This window comes from Gobio gobio (assembly GCF_949357685.1).
Source record: "Gobio gobio genome assembly, chromosome: 22".
Classification (NCBI taxonomy): Eukaryota; Metazoa; Chordata; class Actinopteri; order Cypriniformes; family Gobionidae; genus Gobio; species Gobio gobio.
The window spans coordinates 1,962,318-1,982,317 of NC_137118.1; the positions used below are offsets into that span (position 1 = coordinate 1,962,318).

Sequence of the window (20,000 nt, forward strand, 5' to 3'; positions counted from 1 at the left end):
TATATTTTATATAAAATAAAAAATATTTAGTACAATATATTTTATTTACAGTAAATTTAAACTTCCATAACTACTTTAAATTAAAGTACTTTAAATTATTCTAGCGGGCGTCGTCATGTTTCATATTACAACATTTATTTAAAAAAACTTTATAATAAAAACCTTTTCTAATCTTGACAAAACACATATCGTCGGAAAGGTCTGAGTCTAACGGTTCTATATCTGCCAACTGCTTTGTGATATTTGGACAAAAAGATATACATTTGTTACAGGAGATTGCATAAAAAAATCAATGGAATTTCAATGACACCCGGTGGCTGTTTGTGGTACAGCGCCTAAACAAAATCTCATGTGAACTTAAATTGTGATATCAACACAAATTGGTTAGACATTTGGCTTTGATTTGATAGTAATTTTAGAGTACAAATTATTTTGTAACATATTTTATATAAAATATTTAGTACATTTGATTTACAGTAAATGTAAACTTTCATAACTTTTTCATACTTTAATTTTTTGAAGTGATTTCACTTGAGTCATAATCTGCCGACTGTCTTCTTTAAAATGAGACTTATGTCTATATCCCAAAGCATTCTTGAATTGCAACCATTTAAGTTTGGATAGTGCATTTTAATGTATAATTTCCAAAAGAGGGGTGGCGGTTAACAAACTCCTCCTACAGTTTTAATCGGATCATCTTCAAATTTGGTAAGTCTAATCTTTAGGTCTTTGCGAGGTTAAATTCCGAAGATCTTGAGATTTCGCTGAAGGGCGTGTCCGAGGCGGCCTGACAAATTTGGGTGTTTCGCCATGAAACAGGAAGTTGCTTAAAACTCGAGCATACAATGTCCGACCTGCCCCAAACTTCACATGTTTCAGGACGCCACTAAATAAAACATGCAATTTGTATTTGTTAAAAATTATTCAAATGTTGCATATTCTGCGAGGGTTATAAAACTGCAGAACTGTATCTTAGGAGAGTCTGTTTACATTCATGTGTTCCTCCCCAACCCTGGCCTTTATACAACAATTCATCTCACCGTATGGATAAGAGCTTCTCTCTCTTCACAGAACCCCAATCGAGCCACCAGGACCTCCTTCAGTTTGCCCTTTCCCTCCACAAAATGCTACGAGTTCCAGGTCAGGGCTCGAATCGCAGATTCCTGCGGACAGTCCAAGTTCTGGAGCGACTGGAGCAAGTCTGTGTACTGGGGATGTTCAAACAACAGCACAGGTATCCATGCAGGAACAACTTATCACATCTAATATATATATATATATATATATATATATATATATATATATATAAACGAAAAAAATCACATGTACTCCAGTATTCACAGCCTTTGCCATGACACTCAACATTGAGCTCAGGTGCTCCTGTTTCCACTGATCATCCTTGAGATGTTTCTACAGCTTCACTGGAGTCCACCTGTGGTAACTTCAGCTGATTGGACATGATTTGGAAAGGCACACACCTGTCTATATAAGGTCCAGCAGGTAACAGTGCATGGCTGCATCCGAAACCTGGAAAATGCTGCCTTCGGAGGACACATTTCAAGGCATCAAGGCACGTCCGAATCTAATGTTAGCTTCACTTCCTGTCTCCTGAGAGACCTTCATCTAATCGATTTTTGAAGGCATATTTGAATCCTTCGCTGCCTTTGATATCCCACAATCCTGTGCTCTCCAGTCTGTGACAGTTGAGCTGGAGAAAAAAGATGGCATCCGAAAGGTGCGTTTGCTGGTCAGTTTGTGTGTAAATGAAAGTTTTTTTTACTAACATTTTCTACAGAGAAAATGCTAATGTAGTAATTAAATGTTTGTTTAGTTCTCACCAAATCTCTCTCTATTCGGCTGTATATCATTAAACGGTTACACTGCCTAATGTAGCGTTCATACCGGACGCGAATGACGCAAATAATTTGTGCGAAGTTGGACGCTTGAACAGTTTGAGTTTACTCGCTTCATTCGCGCGTGACATTCACTTCACAACAGACGTGAATTCGCCTCATGGGCGGGGCTTCTGCCAGCGGCTCATCTCGATGTTAAATGGCTGACATGAGCTGTGTTTACGTCTTTTTTGGTAAAATTCTATTGTTAATGTGTGACAAAACGTAGTTTAAAAGACTTTTTCAGGTGAGAATGTAGTTTAAAGCTCAAATCTGTGGTTTATTTATAAAGAGAGCTCCTCTCTGAACATGTGATCTGGTGTGTGTGGAGCTGAACATGTGATCTGGTGTGTGTGGAGTTGATCATGTGATCTGGTGTGTGTGGAGTTGAACATGTGATCTGGTGTGTGTGGAGTTGATCATGTGATCTGGTGTGTGTGGAGCTGAACATGTGATCTGGTGTGTGTGGAGCTGAACATGTGATCTGGTGTGTGTGGAGCTGAACATGTGATCTGGTGTGTGTGGAGCTGAACATGTGATCTGGTGTGTGTGGAGCTGAACATGTGATCTGGTGTGTGTGTAGTTGATCATGTGATCTGGTGTGTGTGGAGCTGAACATGTGATCTGGTGTGTGTGGAGCTGAACATGTGATCTGGTGTGTGTGGAGTTGATCATGTGATCTGGTGTGTGTGTAGTTGAACATGTGATCTGGTGTGTGTGGAGTTGAACATGTGATCTGGTGTGTGTGGAGTTGAACATGTGATCTGGTGTGTGTGGAGCTGAACATGTGATCTGGTGTGTGTGTAGTTGAACATGTGATCTGGTGTGTGTGGAGCTGAACATGTGATCTGGTGTGTGTGGAGCTGATCATGTGATCTGGTGTGTGTGGAGTTGAACATGTGATCTGGTGTGTGTGGAGTTGAACATGTGATCTGGTGTGTGTGTAGTTGATCATGTGATCTGGTGTGTGTGGAGCTGAACATGTGATCTGGTGTGTGTGGAGCTGAACATGTGATCTGGTGTGTGTGGAGCTGAACATGTCATGTCAAGTCAAGTCAGCTTTATTTATATAGCGCTTTTAACAATGCAGATTGTTTCAAAGCAGCTTCACAGTGTTAGACAGGAAAATAATGCAACATAATTTTATTCAGCCGTCTAGACATTCTGGAGAAAAAATGTCATCAGTTCATTTCAATTATCATACAGTGACAGTGTGGGCTTTAGATCAGTAATTAGAGCAGTCAATTAGTTTATATGGTTAATTTAGTTTAATAATTAGATTTATTTGGATATTTAGTTGATAATGTAGTGTCCCCAACTGAGCACGCCAAGCCAGAGGCGACAGTGGCAAGGAAACCAAAATCCATCAGGAGCAGAATGGAGGAAAATAAACCTTGGAGAAACCAGGCTCAGTCGGGGGGGCAGTTCTCCTCTGGCCAATTAACAAACAGCGTATGATTATTATTCTGACAACTTTACAGGTCAGAGGTCATAATAGATCGGAATATTCGAAGGATCGGAGTCATCACGCCGGAGACGGGTTTATTGAGGATGCCGTGCCGATGAGGCGATTTCAGGGTAGTCTAATTGACACAGTCTCTCTGACACTTCAGGGAGGAGCTGGTCGTGTCTAGCGCAGGTCCAGCATCTGATCTGGATCCGGCTGACTACAGTAAACCTCGGGATAAACAGAGAGACTATCATTAGCGTAGATGCCATTCTTCTGATGATGTAACGAGTACATCAGGTGTTATGGGAAGTGTTCCCGGTTCCGGCTGACCTGGTTAATGCAGCCTAACAATCATTGAAAAAGTGTTGTATGTGTATGCCACAGTAAAGAGATGTGTTTTTAGTCTAGATTTAAACTGACAGAGTGTGTCTGCTTCCTGAACAATGTTAGGAAGAGTTCCAGAGTTTCGGAGCTAAATAAAGGATCGACCGCCTGCAGTTGATTTGGATATTCTCGGTATGATCAACTGGCCAGAATTTTGAGACCGCAGTAGACGTGATGGAGTATAATATGTTAAGAGCTCGCTCAAGTATTGGGGAGCTAAACCATTTAGTGCTTTGTAAGTAATAAGTAAGATTTTAAAATGTCTGCGATGTTTAATAGGCAGCCAGTGCAGTGTTGACAGAACTGGGCTAATATGGTCATACTTCCTGGTTCTAGTAAGAACTCGAGCTGCTGCGTTTTGGACCAGCTGGAGTTTATTTATTAAGCGAGCAGGGCAACCACCCAGTAGAGCATTACAATAATCTAGCCTTGAGCTCATGAACGCATGAACTAACTGTTCAGCATTTTGCATTGAGAGCATGTGCCGTAATTTAGATAGTTTAGATAGTTTTAAGATGGTAGAAAGCAGTTTTACAGATGCTAGAAACGTGGCTTTCAAACGAAAGATTGGTATCAAAGAGCACACCCAGGTTCCTCACTGACCAGAGGACTTGACAGAGCAGCCATCAAGTGTTAGACAGTATTCTAGGTTACTACTTGTGGAGTTTTTTGTCCAATAATTAAAAATTCAGTTTTTTTCTGAATTGAGTTGCAGGAAATTACTGGTCATCCAATGTTTTATATCAGCTATGCATTCCGTTAATCTTGTGAATTGGTAAGTTTCTTCAGGGCGTGAAGAAATATAGAGCTGAGTATCGTCAGCATAACAATGAAAACTAACGCCATGCTTCCTAATGATATCTCCCAGTGGTAGCATGTACAGGGTGAAGAGTAGCGGTCCTAGCACTGAGCCTTGTGGTACTCCATACTGAACTTGTGATCGGTGTGACATCTCTTAATTTACTGCTACAAACTGATAACGGTCGCATTGGTATGATTTAAACCATGATAAAGCAATTCCACTAATACCTACATCATTTTCGAGTCTATTCAAAAGAATGTTGTGGTCGATAGTATCAAATGCAGCGCTAAGATTGAGTAACACTAATAGAGAGATACAGCCACGATCGGATGATAAGAGTAAATCATGTGTAACTCTGATGAGAGCAGTCTCAGTGCTATGATACGGTCTAAATCCTGACTGGAAATCCTCACAGATTCCATTTCTTTCTAAAAAGGAACATAATTGTGAAGACACTGCCTTTTCAAGTAGATTTGAGATTGGTCTATAATTGACTAATTCTGTAGGATCAAGTTGCGTTTTTTTAATAAGTGGTTTAATAATAGCCAACTTAAAAGTTTTCGGTACATATCCTAATGACAAAGATGAATTAATGATATTAAGAAGAGGATCTATGACCTCTGGTAGCATCTCTTTTAATAGCCTAGTTGGTATAGGGTCGAGCATACATGTTGTTGATTTTGATGATTTAACGAGTTTAGCCAATTCTTCTTCTCCTATAGCAGTGAATGAGTGTAATTTTTCCTCAGTGACACTACAATGCTCTGTCTGATGTGATGCTGTATTAGACGGCTGCATGGTTAAAATTGTCTTCCTAATATTATCAATCTTACATGTGAAGAAGTTCATAAAGTCATTACTGCTGTGCTGTTTACAATCATCAGAAGTTGAAGCTTTATTTTTGGTTAATTTAGCCTCTGTATCTAATAAATACCTTGGGTTGTGTTTGTTTTCTTCCAAGAGAGTCGAGAAATAAGCAGATCTAGCAGTTTTTACGGCCTTTCTGTATGTGATCATGTGCTCTTTCCACAAAGTACGAAATACCTCTAGTTTTGTTTTCTTCCAGCTGCGCTCCATTTTTCTGGCTGCTGTTTTAAGGGCCCGAGTGTGTGTGTGTGAGAGAGTGTGCTCGTTGTACCAAGGCGTTGGACTATTTTCTTTAATCTTCTTTAAGCGCAGAGGAGCAACTGTGTCTAAAGTACTGCAAAAGAGAGAGTCAATAGTTTCTGTTACAACATCGAGTTCTTCTAAGCTATCTGGGATGCTGAGCAGATGATACTGATGAGGAAGATTATTTAAAAAGCAATCTTTAGTGACGACAGTGATTGTCCTGCCATTTTTGAAGTGAGGGGGCGGCTTTGCAGCCTTAGCTAAATGAAGTATACATGATACTAAGTAATGATCTGAGATGTCATCGCTCTGCTGCAGAATTTCAACGGTATCAACATTTATTCCATGTGACAATATTAGGTCTAAAGTATGATTATGGCGATGAGTGGCTCCTGACACATGTTGCCTAACTCCAATAGAGTTTAGTGTGTCTTTAAATGCTAATCCCAATACGTCTTTTCCGTTGTCTACATGGATTTTAAAATCACCAACAATTAGTACTTTATCTACGGCCAGTACTAACTCTGATAGAAAATCAGCAAATTCTTTGATAAAGTCTGTATTATGCCCTGGTGGCCTGTATACAGTAGCTAACACAAATGTTGAACAGGTTTTATCATGTATACTACATAGCGTTACATAAAGCACCAAAACTTCGAAGGAATTATATTTGAAACTAGACTTCTGAGTAATACTGAAGATATTATTATAAATTACAGCAACCCCTCCCCCTTTACCTTTCATACGCGGCTCATGTTTATAACAATAATCTTGGGGGGTGGACTCATTTAAGGTAATGTAGTCGTCAGGTTTTAGCCAGGTTTCTGTCAAACACAGCACATCTAGATTATTATCTGTAATAATATCAATAACAATAAGCACTTTCGGGGAAAGTGAATATTCAGCAACCCAAGCTTTATCAATTGTTCATCTGTATTATATCTGTTGTTTATTTGTTGGACATCAATTAAATTTTTACTGTTGAATGGTTTTGATGTTTTTTTGTATTTACTAATTCGGGGAACAGACACAGTCTCTATATGATAATATCTAGGTGAAAGAGTCTCTATGTGCTGGGATTTATCTGACTCCGGTGACGTGAGACAGCTAGCAGACGGTCGGTTTAGCCAGTTTGTCTGCTTCCTGACCTGGGCCCTAGTGAGTCAAGGTTTAGCTCTAAGACTATGTGCCAGATTACTAGAGAGAAGAGCGGCACCACCCCAAGAGGGATGGATGCCATCCTTCTTCAACAGGTCAGGTCTGCCCCAAAAACTTTTCCAATTGTTTATGAACCCTATGTTATTTTGTGGACACCACTTAGACAACCAGCCATTGAGTGATGATAGTCTGCTAACTATCTCATCACTCCGCCTAACAGGGAGTGGTCCAGAACAATAAACAGCCTCTGACATCGTATTAGCGAGTTCACACACCTCTTTAATGTTAATTTTGGTGATCTCCAACTGGCGAAGTCGAACATCATTAGTGCCGACGTGAATAATAATCTTAGAGAATTTACGATTAGCTTTAGCCAGCACTTTTAAAATCTCCTTACATTTATCACATGTGAAGCCCTGTTCGCCAGCGGAGAAGCCTATACTAAACATACAGCATGCGGTGCAAGTGACAATGACCGGAGATGACATGACTTACCGTGTTTGTTGATTAATCAAACTTACCACAGTTGTTTGCTGGACACCATTTACTAATCCAACTAATGAACTCAGAGAACAGGAGACCCGGGTGCAGAGATAACAAGCTAACAGGCTAGCTAAATGCTAACGTGTGATGATGATTTAGATTAAAAGCTAGCGATGTCAAATTTAACGTGATAGGCAATATTTAAACAATGTATGGTGATGAGTAAGTTACATTTAGCAGTAGAACAAAGAAGATATATCAAAATAGAGATTCAAACGCAAGCAAGGCTGTACAGAGCTACACACAGGCAGGAGGCAAAACAGGCAGACAGGAGCAATCGATCATGTGATCTGGTGTGTGTGTGTGTAGCTGAACATGTGATCTGGTGTGTGTGTGTGGAGTTGAACATGTGATCTGGTGTGTGTGTGTGTGTGTGTGTGTGTGTGTGTGTGTGAGCTCCAGTGGATCAGCGGTGCTCATTAACCCCGGCGAGAGCAGCTTTTCCACATCCAGTTCTTCTACCGCTGGCTCTGATGTCTCTGTGGCGTCTCCAGCTATAATTCGTCTTGTAACGGCCGATCTTTGCTCTCATGGATCTATAATTTGTTCCCTGGCGAATCGTTTAGGCTGAGGGCAAAGAGAAGTTTCATTAATTTTGTATTTTTAGGCAATTTAACTTTACGTTAGCGTTGTAGCCGACTAGCGCTGACTTTGAATGTTTGACTGAATTGTTTGCTTTATTTCATGTGTAGCTTCTTATGCCTTTCACTTATACTTTTGTATTATTGATCAAACATAAACTTGCATTTAACAAAAAGAGACTGGGTTGTGTTTCATGTCATTTAATGTTATCACAGTGATAATCATATTGTCTGAACCAGATATTAATATACAGATTTTCTCCTCATTGTTGTCACTACTAGAGCAAGCTCCTGATTGGTTAACGCGGCGCGAATATCAGCCAAAGTTCAGATTTTTCAACTTGGATGATTCGCGCGAATCGCACCGCAGAATGTCTATTCGTTTCTTTGCATTGACTTAAAATTCAAATCACTTGCGTGAATCGCGTAATTCGTGTCCGGTGTGAACGCACCTTTAGAAGTCTGTCCGAAATCAGTTTCGTGAGGTGCCTTACAAGTCATTGTCTGATAAGGCAGTGAGGCAGCCGCTTAGGTTTTAGGACGCAGCCCATGTCAGAGCACAAACCAAGCCATGAAGTCCAAGGAATTGTCTGTAGACCTCCGAGACAGGATTGTATGGAGGCACAGATCTCTAGTCTGATGAAACAAAGATTGGTGTCTGGAGGAAACCAGGCACTGCTCATCTCCTGGCCAATCCCATCCCTACAGTGAAGCATGGTGGTGGTGGCAGCATCATGATGTGGGGGTGTTTTTCAGCGCCAGGGTGACTAGTCAGGATCCAGGGAAAGATGAATGCAGCAATGTACAGAGACATCCATGATGAAGACCTGCTCCAGAGCGCTCTGGACCTCAGACTGGGGTGAAGGTTCATCTTCCAACTGGACACCGACCCTAAGCACAGCCAAGATAACAGAGGAGTGGCTATAGGACGATTCTGGGAATGTCCTTGAGTGGCCCAGCCAGAGCCCAGACCTGAGCCCGATTGAACATCTCTGGAGAGATCTGAACATGGCAGACGCTCCCCATCCAATCGGATAGAGCTTGAGAGGTCCTGCCAAGAAGAATGGGAGAAACTGGACAAACATAGTGTGCCAAGCTTTATCATCAAACTCAGAAACACCTGAGGCTGTGATGCTTCAACAAAGAGTTGAGCAAAGGCTGTGAATATACTTATGAACATGTGATTTTTCACGTTTTTAATTTTTTATAAATGTGCAAACTACTTTAAAGGAACACTCCACTGTTTTTAGAAAAAGGGCTTATTCAACATGTTTCCTACATTTAGATATGTGGACAAATGCATTTTTGTCTCAGTGCATGCATTGTTTTAGTTTGGCAGGGTCGCCGCTAGCTTAGCTTAGCATAATGAATGGAATCCTATGTTGCCAGCTAGCATGTCCCGAGTAAAAGTGATATTTTTTTTTTAAAAACACCTAATTACTTCTTGTGGCCTGCGTATTCACAAAGAGTACAAATAGCGATGCAGATTAAGACTAGGCAATTTCCTAGGCAGATATTGACTTGGGACTATATTATGGGATATCACGCAACACATAAAAATCGTGATATTTACATTGCGTGATATCTCTGCGAACACACAGGCCACAAGAAGTAATTAAGCGTTTTTTTTTTGTGATCACTTTTACTCGGGACATGCTAGCTGGCAACATAGGATTCCATTCATTATGCTAAGCTAAGCTAACGGCGACCCTGCCAAACTAAAACAACGCATGCACTGAGACAAAAATGCATTTGCCCACATATCTAAATGTAGGAGAGATGTTGAATAAGCCCCATTTCTAAAAACAGTGGAGTGTTCCTTTAACGAAATCAATGAACTGAACTCTTTTTCCAGTGATTTGGGATCCCAAATCCGTGACGTCCCTGCTGATGTACACATTCGGAGCCACAATATTACTCGTTTTTCTCTCCTGCCTGCTGGTCCACAGCGAGAGGTTTGCATACATTTTTTAATTAACAACATTCATTTGAAACATTTTAGTATAGTAATGTTCAACAATATTTACTCTAATTTAATGTTTAACGTTCCTTAGATTAAGAATAATCTTAATACCAGTGGTACCAAATGCAGGACGAAACGTTGGCCAATACCTCACATCCCTTTTTGACAATTACGATGATGGCAATATAGAGGTGAGCTGCAGTTTTTCGATCTTCCTCATGAATTTGTTCTTTAATTCAGAGAGGAAAATGTGAGAATATCATCTTTTTTTCCCACAGAAATGGCTGTCCATGCCTAAAGATCTGGAGAACGGCTTCAAACCCAATTTCACGGAGCGTGCCTGTCCCGTGCGCGAGTACAGACTGATGTCCCAGTCCAGCAGTGACAGCGAGAGCATCCTCTCAAACCCAACAGAACAATCGTCAGATTACCAGTGCATGCACAGCTACTCCTCAGCCTCCACCATCCCCGGCCCGGCAGAAGATCTCCCGACCCAGGATCCGCCTCCAGTGGATAATCCAGTCTAGGCGTCCGTCTCCATCTGACTGAGGCTATTCAATTTGAGAGAAATTAGAATCTTGATTGATGAAACGTAAAACATTTAGAGGTGAAAAATAGTAATGATGAAATCCAGTATTGGCATGTAGCACACAAACAAACAAACAAGGATTGATCATTTCTTATGTTCTTTTTAGTGCTGTCAAAATTAGCACATTAATGAATGCGATTCGTTTTTTTCAGTTTAATGCGTTAAATATTTTGTACGCAGCATCCCTTTTTTTACAAAGTCATCCTTTGACTAGCGTTACATTATATGATCACGCTATTATTCATGCAAATGCTTTTAAACCATTCAAGCGCGACAAGACAGAAGAGAACGTGCTGACTGTGAATGTCCTGACTATGACACACACACACACACACACACACACACACACACACACACACACACACTCACACACACACACACACACACACACACACACACACACACACACACACACACACACACACACACACACACACACACACACACACACACACACACACACGACGCTCAGACAGACAGAAGAGAACGCACTGACTGTGAATGTCCTGACTATGACACACACACACACACACACACACACACACACACAACGCTCAGACAGACAGAAGAGAACGTGCCGTCTGTGAATGTCCTGACTATGACACACACACACACACACACACACTCACACACACACACACACACACACACACACATGACGCTCAGACAGACAGAAGAGAACGTGCCGTCTGTGAATGTCCTGACTATGACACACACACACACACACACACACACTCACACACACACACATGACGCTCAGACAGACAGAAGAGAACGCTCTGACTGTGAATGTCCTGACTATGACACACACACACACACACACACACACACACACAACGCTCAGACAGACAGAAGAGAACGTGCCGTCTGTGAATGTCCTGACCATGACACACACACACGCGCCAGTATCGAGTCTCTTTCACGCTTGAACGAACAATAACACTGAATTATGCCAAAATGCTGTTTTTGTCTCATATCCTCATAAGAGTCTTAAATGAGTTCAATATCATCTTAAATGAACTGAAGGAGTTGTGAGGAAATGAGATGCGCAGGACAGCGTCAGATCTTAAAGTGACAGCGGCAGATCTTAAAGTGACAGCAGCCTAATAAACCAGTCGCTGTGATTCTGTCATTAATGTTCATCAGAGAACAGAAACAGAGGAAACTGTAGCTTTAATGAGGATTCATCTATAGTTCATTCATCATTTATGCAGTTAAGACTGGAAAGTGTTTGATAACTTTATTCAATTTCTGTATATTGATTATATATGAAGGCCACAGGTAAATATATGACATTTATTATGTCAAGATCGTTCACTGTTATTTTATAAAGCCTAATAAATGGTGAAATTGATATCTTTCACTGATCCTGTAATGTTGAATGTCTGTCATTAATGTTTCATAGAAACATCAGTGTCAGAGATACTGGCCTTCATTCATAAAAACACGCCATTACAACAAATATTTAAAATATACTATCGTTAAGTTAAGTTATTGAAATTATTACAATATAAACATATCAATTACAGAAAAAAATAGCTTTTTAGTTTAAGCAGGATAATGTAATTGTCTGTAATTCACTGTAAAAAATTGTACCGCCTTAAACGTTTAGTAAACTTGAAATATTAAGTACTTGGATATTTGACTTGACTAAACGTAGAATCTTAAGGCAGCACGAAAATGTACTTTTTTAAGTTGAAATGTTAAAATTGCATTCTTTTTTTTTTTTAAATAAAGATTGCGTTTGTTTTCTGTTCAGTTGAATTAGCTCCATTATAGTAGTCATGTAAGCACTTTTAAGATTTTTTGCTCAGTTTTTTTATTCATTTGTGCGTAATTATTTTGTGTTTGCTGTTTCTGTAGAGATGTTGTAAGGAAGCCAACTAGCGGATTAGCGAACTAGCAGTTTTGCAGAAGTAATGATCTGTGTATGAGTGTGAGATGTGTCTGATAACAGCAGAGAGAAGTCACTTCTAGAGTGTGATTGTGTAGTGGTGGGAAAAGCCCATCGCCAACCAACCCATTTATTATCTCAGTGCTATTTATGATTCATGAGCTGTCAGTTAGTAATGTAGATGCAGTTTCATTTCAGCTAGACAAGTCGCTAAGGGACTTTAGATTTGAAGAGATTTGAAATCTTAAAATTAAACAATGTTGGTAGCACATGTATGTTGCTGAAATGTATATCAGCTGTTTTCATTAGGGTTTTTGTATTTGTCGTGTGTTGCTCATGAGAACAGCATGTTTTTGGGATGTTTAACATTTACAATGTACATGAATTTGTTACTTTAAGATTTAAGAGTAGATGTTTGTACACATGTAATGCTTAAATAATGTAATGCTTTTGCAATATGGAATAAAAACAGCTCATCACAATGTCTGTGATGATTACTTACACATTTGGATGAAATTAATCTTTTTATTTCATGTTTCAGTCAATTCTGACGTTCGGATGCTTATGCTTATAACTGCAAGAACATCAAATACAATTCATATTAAGTTAAAACGTAATGTGACACGCACTAAAGGATCATTAGAACAGGTCTCAGCAACATGAGCATTTGAACCCTTAATCACTGGGTTTACGTTTGTGATCCTTGGGGTCAGACAGAGCAATTGCATAAGGAAATATACATTTTTTACATGGAAAACTGTATATAATATTTTTTATTTACTTCTCAACTTTACATTTATGCTGTGTTTTGTGGATATTTGGTAGTTTTTTACCTATTTACTGCACAATTACTTAACTAGGCCATAAATTGGCTCATTAATTTTTTTTTTATTTTATGACAAAATCACTTAAATGATGATCTTAATTCAATCTAAATGGTTTTTGGACATTGCTCTTTGTGTTTGGGATAGAATACTGCCATCTGCAGGGTTGTGGAAAAACCTTAGGAATTATAGTTAAAGAAAGAAAGTGCAATGACCACATATATCCAGCAGAGGGCCATAGGGACTTCATTTTCACTTCATTGATTTTGTGTGTGTGTGTGTGTGTGTGTGTGTGTGTGTGTGTGTGTGAACATGCATGTTGCATTTGTGCTCTAGTATTAGTCCTTCATTTATGTATGGCAATTTTTCAGATTCATGCCAGTTTTGTTGATTTTATTTGCCAATTTCTATACAAATGCGCTCTGTTGCAGTCACACGTGTGTGTGTTTGTGCGCGCGTGTGTGTGTGTGTGTGTGAGATAGAAAGTTTGTTCCACTTTATGTGTATATGCTCTAGGACCAGACCTTGATTAAAACGTAGAAATTTCAGATTTATATTGGATTTTGTTTTATTTTTGTGACAAAGTGAAATTTTCAATGTGGGGTTAAATGGTAAACATTTTTTTACACACCTTTAGAACAACCAAATCAGGCCCAGATTTCTGTGTGCATGTTTAGATCGATTATTTAGGAAAAGTCACAGAGTCTCATACCCCTGAGATAAAGGGAACACTTTTTTAAAATTGAAAACTACCCAAAACTTCCTCTGAATAAATAGCATGCACTTTGAGTGAATAACAGAGTTCGAATGATCTGGTTCTGTGCATGTTTAGAAGTATAAATGTACATAAAACACGGGTTGTCGTGTAACATCATAATAGGTATAAAACAGAATTGCTTTATGCAAGCTGGTCTTCATATTGTTTTCTGAAGCAGTCTCCAGCAGGGAAGAAATCCCAGCATCTCTCCTGGTACATCTTCCACACGTATGATTCCTGTCAAACAAACACACATGTACACCGATCAAGCAGAGCATTAACTGATGATTTCTGTTAGTGGGTGGGATATATTAGGCAGCAAGTGAACATTTTGTCCTCAGAGTTGATGTGTTAGAAGCAGGAGAAATGGGCAAGAGTAAGGATTTGAGTGAGTTTGGGCCAGATTGTGACGGCTAGAGGACTGGGTCAGAGCATCTCCAAAACTGCAGCTCTTGTGGGGTGGAGAACCGGCCACAGGGTTATGGAGGACCAGTGGAGAACCGGCCACAGGGTCATGGAGGACCAGTGGAGAACCGGCCACAGGGTCATGGAGGACCAGTGGAGAACCGGCCACAGGGTCATGGAGGACCAGAACCGGCCACAGGGTCATGAAGGGCCAGTGGAGAACCGGCCACAGGGTCATGAAGGACCAGAACCGGCCACAGGGTCATGGAGGACCAGTGGAGAACCGGCCACAGGGTCATGGAGGACCAGTGGAGAACCGGCCACAGGGTCATGAAGGACCAGAACCGGCCACAGGGTCATGGAGGACCAGTGGAGAACCGGCCACAGGGTCATGGAGGACCAGTGGAGAACCGGCCACAGGGTCATGGAGGACCAGTGGAGAACCGGCCACAGGGTCATGGAGGACCAGTGGAGAACCGGCCACAGGGTCATGAAGGACCAGTGGAGAACCGGCCACAGGGTCATGGAGGACCAGTGGAGAACCGGCCACAGGGTCATGATAGACCAGTGAAGAACCGGCCACAGGGTCATGGAGGACCAGTGGAGAACCGGCCACAGGGTCATGGAGGACCAGTGGAGAACCGGCCACAGGGTCATGAAGGACCAGTGGAGAACCGGCCACAGGGTCATGGAGGACCAGTGGAGAACCGGCCACAGGGTCATGATAGACCAGTGGAGAACCGGCCACAGGGTCATGGAGGACCAGTGGAGAACCGGCCACAGGGTCATGGAGGACCAGTGGAGAACCAGCCACAGGGTCATGGAGGACCAGTGGAGAACCGGCCACAGGGTCATGGAGGACCAGTGGAGAACCGGCCACAGGGTCATGAAGGACCAGTGGAGAACCGGCCACAGGGTCATGGAGGACCAGTGGAGAACCGGCCACAGGGTCATGATAGACCAGTGAAGAACCGGCCACAGGGTCATGGAGGACCAGTGGAGAACCGGCCACAGGGTCATGGAGGACCAGTGGAGAACCGGCCACAGGGTCATGAAGGACCAGTGGAGAACCGGCCACAGGGTCATGGAGGACCAGTGGAGAACCGGCCACAGGGTCATGATAGACCAGTGGAGAACCGGCCACAGGGTCATGGAGGACCAGTGGAGAACCGGCCACAGGGTCATGGAGGACCAGTGGAGAACCAGCCACAGGGTCATGGAGGACCAGTGGAGAACCGGCCACAGGGTCATGGAGGACCAGTGGAGAACCGGCCACAGGGTCATGAAGGACCAGTGGAGAACCGGCCACAGGGTCATGGAGGACCAGTGGAGAACCGGCCACAGGGTCATGGAGGACCAGTGGAGAACCGGCCACAGGGTCATGGAGGACCAGTGGAGAACCGGCCACAGGGTCATGGAGGACCAGTGGAGAACCGGCCACAGGGTCATGGAGGACCAGTGGAGAACCGGCCACAGGGTCATGAAGGACCAGTGGAGAACCGGCCACAGGGTCATGGAGGACCAGTGGAGAACCGGCCACAGGGTCATGGAGGACCAGAACCGGCCACAGGGTCATGAAGGGCCAGTGGAGAACCGGCCACAGGGTCATGGAGGACCAGTGGAGAACCGGCCACAGGGTCATGAAGGACCAGAACCGGCCACAGGGTCATGGAGGACCAGTGGAGAACCGGCCACAGGGTCATGGAGGACCAGTGGAGAACCGGCCACAGGGTCATGATAGACCAGTGGAGAACCGGCCACAGGGTCATGGAGGACCAGTGGAGAACCGGCCACAGGGTCATGGAGGACCAGTGGAGAACCAGCCACAGGGTCATGATAGACCAGTGGAGAACCGGCCACAGGGTCATGATAGACCAGTGGAGAACCGGCCACAGGGTCATGGAGGACCAGTGGAGAACCGGCCACAGGGTCATGGAGGACCAGTGGAGAACCGGCCACAGGGTCATGGAGGACCAGTGGAGAACCGGCCACAGGGTCATGAAGGACCAGTGGAGAACCGGCCACAGGGTCATGGAGGACCAGTGGAGAACCGGCCACAGGGTCATGGAGGACCAGAACCGGCCACAGGGTCATGAAGGGCCAGTGGAGAACCGGCCACAGGGTCATGGAGGACCAGTGGAGAACCGGCCACAGGGTCATGAAGGACCAGAACCGGCCACAGGGTCATGGAGGACCAGTGGAGAACCGGCCACAGGGTCATGGAGGACCAGTGGAGAACCGGCCACAGGGTCATGGGCGGCCGAGGCTCATTGATGCCCGTGTGGGTCGATCAAACAGACGAGCTACTGGAGCTCAAACTGCTCAAGAAGTTAAGGCTGGTTCTGATAGAAAGGGCTCAGAATACACAGAGCATCTCAGTTTGTTGTGTATGGGACGGCACAGCCGCTGACCCCTGACCCCGCCCAGAGCACCAACAGTGGCACGTGAGCATCAGAACTGGACCATGGAGCAATGGAAGAACTTACAGGACTTAAAGGATCTGCTGCTAACATATTGGTGATTCCAGATACCACAGCACACCTTCTAGTGGAGTCCATACCTCGACGGGTCAGGGGGACCAACACAATATTAGGATCAGTGTTGGGGAAAGTTACTATGAAAAGTAATGCATTACAATATTGCGTTACTCCCTTAAAAAGTAACTAATTGAGTTAGTTACTTTTTAAGAAAAGTAATGCGTTACGTTACTTTTGCATTACTTTTCCTCACCTGGGCTGGGCTTGTTTTTGTTTTTATGACAAAAAAGTTATATTTTTGTGCAACGGTAAAGACCTCTTCATACCAAAATGTAAATAATAAGCCCCAGGCTGAGGTAAAAATGCAGATTCCCTCATGAACACTAGAGGGCGCAGCTCTGGATAATGGAGAATAGACGCAGGAGAAAAAAGTTTTACCAATAAAAACTAAATCTAGTCATTTTCATCATCAAAGGTCAGCAGCAAGACATCGGTAAATTAAATATAAAGGTAGATTATGCATAAAAATAGTTGTTTTATTTAACATTTAATTATTGGAGGTTTGCATAGTATTCTGATTTTGCATTTGACTGATTTTCTTCATTTTGAGGAGGACAGAATCTTTATTGTGCAAGTGAGATAAATAAATGCTCACATTTAGTCTAGAACTACAATAACCATCATGTTCACACATACACACACACACACACACACACACACAAACGCGCACACACACACACACACACACAAACGCACACACACACACACACACACACACACACACACACACACACACACACACACACACACACACACACACACACACACCTCTGCACTTATTCTTCTCAACATGAGGGCAGGAGAGCTGTCAGTCAAATTAAAATTGTTGTAAATTTGAAAAGTAATGGGTTACTTTACTAGTTACTTGGAAAAAGTAATATTATTACGTAACTCGAGTCACTTGTAATGCGTTTCCCCCAACACTGATTAGGAAGGAGCTCAAAATGCAATGCCTGATCGGTGTATAATTGAAGCACTTTTCATTATTGCAATTATGACGAGGTATGAACATTGTGACATGTCTCACCTGCCCAGTGTGCTCCGTTTCATCCTTGTTGATCAAGTACATCAGGAAGAACCTGCTGAGGAGAGAAACATTAGTTCTGTTTGCCTGCAGATGGAGAGATCGTATAACATCAGAAAGGTGCTCACATGTAATTGGCCAGGTTGTGTTCTTCAAGCGTATGGGTCTCAAAGCCGTGCGGAGTTGTGTCGAAGTAATCACTCCCAATACCACATATAAAGCATTTGGTCTGAAGAAGCAAAGCAATGCAAAATCAGCTATAAAGACTTAACATGTGTATTTTAATGGGACAGTAATGATCTCAGTACCTCCATGTCTTCTTTAACTTGCTCTTGCTGGTCTCTCAGCTCACCAAAAGCATCAATGATCAGACCTGTGCAGACAAACATGCATTAGCCAAGCCATAAATCTCCAAAATGTCACATTTAAAGGGTTAGTTCACCCAAAAATGAAAATTCTGTCATTAATGACTGACCCTCATGTGGTTGGACACCCGTCAGACCTCCGTTCATCTTCAGACACAAATGAAGATATTTTAGTGTAAATCTGATGCTCTGAAAGGCCTCCATTGGCTCAATGCACTTTACACTCTCAAGACCCTTAAAAGACACTAAAGACGTCGTTACAAAGTCCATCTCACTACAGCGGCTCTACAATAACTTTATGAAATGACGAGAATAGTTTTTGTGCGCAAAAAAACCCTAAATAACAACTTATATAGTGATGACGATTTCAAAACACGGCCTCATGAAGCTTCGAAGCGTTATGAATCAGTGAGTCGATTCAGCGGTTTGGCGGTTTGACACGCGATCCGAATCATCATTCGGCTCACTGATTCATAACACTTCGAAGCTTCATGATGCATTATTTGGGGTTTTTTGCGCACAAAAACTATTGTCGCCGATTCATAAAGTTATTGTAGAGCCGCTGTAGTGAGATGGACTTTGTATCGACGTCTTTAGTGTCTTTTAAGGGTCTTGAGAGTGTAAAGTGCATTGAGCCAATGGAGGCCTTTCAGAGCATCAGATTTACACTAAAATATCTTCATTTGTGTCTGAAGATGAACGGAGGTCTGACGGGTGTCCAACCACATGAGGGGAAGTAATTAATGACAGAATTTACATTTTTGGGTGAACTAACCCTTTAATGTGGTATGTTTGCTAGGACGTCTCACCTTGAATGATGGCCAGCAGGATGACGATGACAAAGAAGAAGAAGGTGATGTCGAAGACCACTCGATAGAGTTCATACTCGTCTCCTGCTGGATCCTCAATCTCGTCTCCGATGCCTCCACCGGCCCGCACACCCACATACATGTGGAACAGATAACACTGCAGAGAGAGAGAGAGAGAGAGAGAGAGAGAGAGAGAGAGAGAGAGAGAGAGAGAGAGAGAGAGAGAGAGAGAGAGAGAGAGAGAGAGAGAGAGAGAGAGAGAGAGAGAGAGAGAGAGAGAGAGAGAGAGAGAGAGAGAGAGAGAGAGAGAGAGAGAGAGAGAGAGAGAGAGAGAGAGAGATGGTAGATTATACAGCAGGTGTTTGGTTAGCAAAGAACTGGAGAAAAAAGTGAACAACCCACAACAAATGGGTTTACAAAAATAGGTCAACTCTGAAATGAGTCAACTCAACCAGAAGTCCGCGGCTCAAATGTTTGATGTTGTTAATGTATTTTCTGTAGAAAGACGAACATAAATAGTGATGAAAGCCAAAATATGAAATGTCACAGATGTATATTCACGGTTTTGTAGAGGGTCAAAATGACATTTGGAGCCAGTTTACAGGCGTGTAAAAGTGACTTTAGAAAGATGTCAGCATCATTATTGTATTGTCACACAGAGATTGGTAGATCTATTAGTGAAATCTGATGACTTTATTAATCTGTGCTGCATTATATGACAACGGTGAGCGCTCAAACATGGGAAATAAGCACTTCTTGTGTCTTTTTCCTCAAGTTTGCATGCCTGTAACTCAAGAAGTATTAGAGATATCTTAATATCCTTTTAGATTCTGGTTCTCAACAAACTTTCCTTTTGGGATCTTCATTTTAAAGGCCCTCGATGGTTCAATCCCAGAGATATGGAGATCTCAAT

General features: G+C 42.4%; 2 protein-coding genes across 2 annotated transcripts in view; one reads left to right on the top strand and one right to left on the bottom strand.

Annotated features, from left to right (window-relative positions):
- il2rga (interleukin 2 receptor, gamma a) overlaps positions 1-12,870 on the top strand; it is an 18,446-nt gene extending 5,576 nt beyond the window's left edge. The window contains exons 5-8 of the mRNA XM_079804712.1: positions 1,072-1,234; positions 9,776-9,875; positions 9,975-10,074; positions 10,162-12,870. Of these exons, the coding sequence (XP_079660838.1) occupies positions 1,072-1,234; positions 9,776-9,875; positions 9,975-10,074; positions 10,162-10,410 (612 nt within the window). The 3' untranslated portion in view covers positions 10,411-12,870. The remainder of the gene's footprint in view (positions 1-1,071; positions 1,235-9,775; positions 9,876-9,974; positions 10,075-10,161) is intronic.
- The window catches only part of ryr1a (ryanodine receptor 1a (skeletal)), a 262,797-nt gene continuing 255,654 nt past the window's right edge, over positions 12,858-20,000 (bottom strand). The window contains exons 102-106 of the mRNA XM_079804711.1: positions 19,088-19,244; positions 18,222-18,286; positions 18,042-18,142; positions 17,917-17,968; positions 12,858-14,184 (exon numbers count right to left, since the gene is read on the bottom strand). Coding sequence (XP_079660837.1) covers positions 14,089-14,184; positions 17,917-17,968; positions 18,042-18,142; positions 18,222-18,286; positions 19,088-19,244 — 471 coding nt within the window. The 3' untranslated portion in view covers positions 12,858-14,088. The remainder of the gene's footprint in view (positions 14,185-17,916; positions 17,969-18,041; positions 18,143-18,221; positions 18,287-19,087; positions 19,245-20,000) is intronic.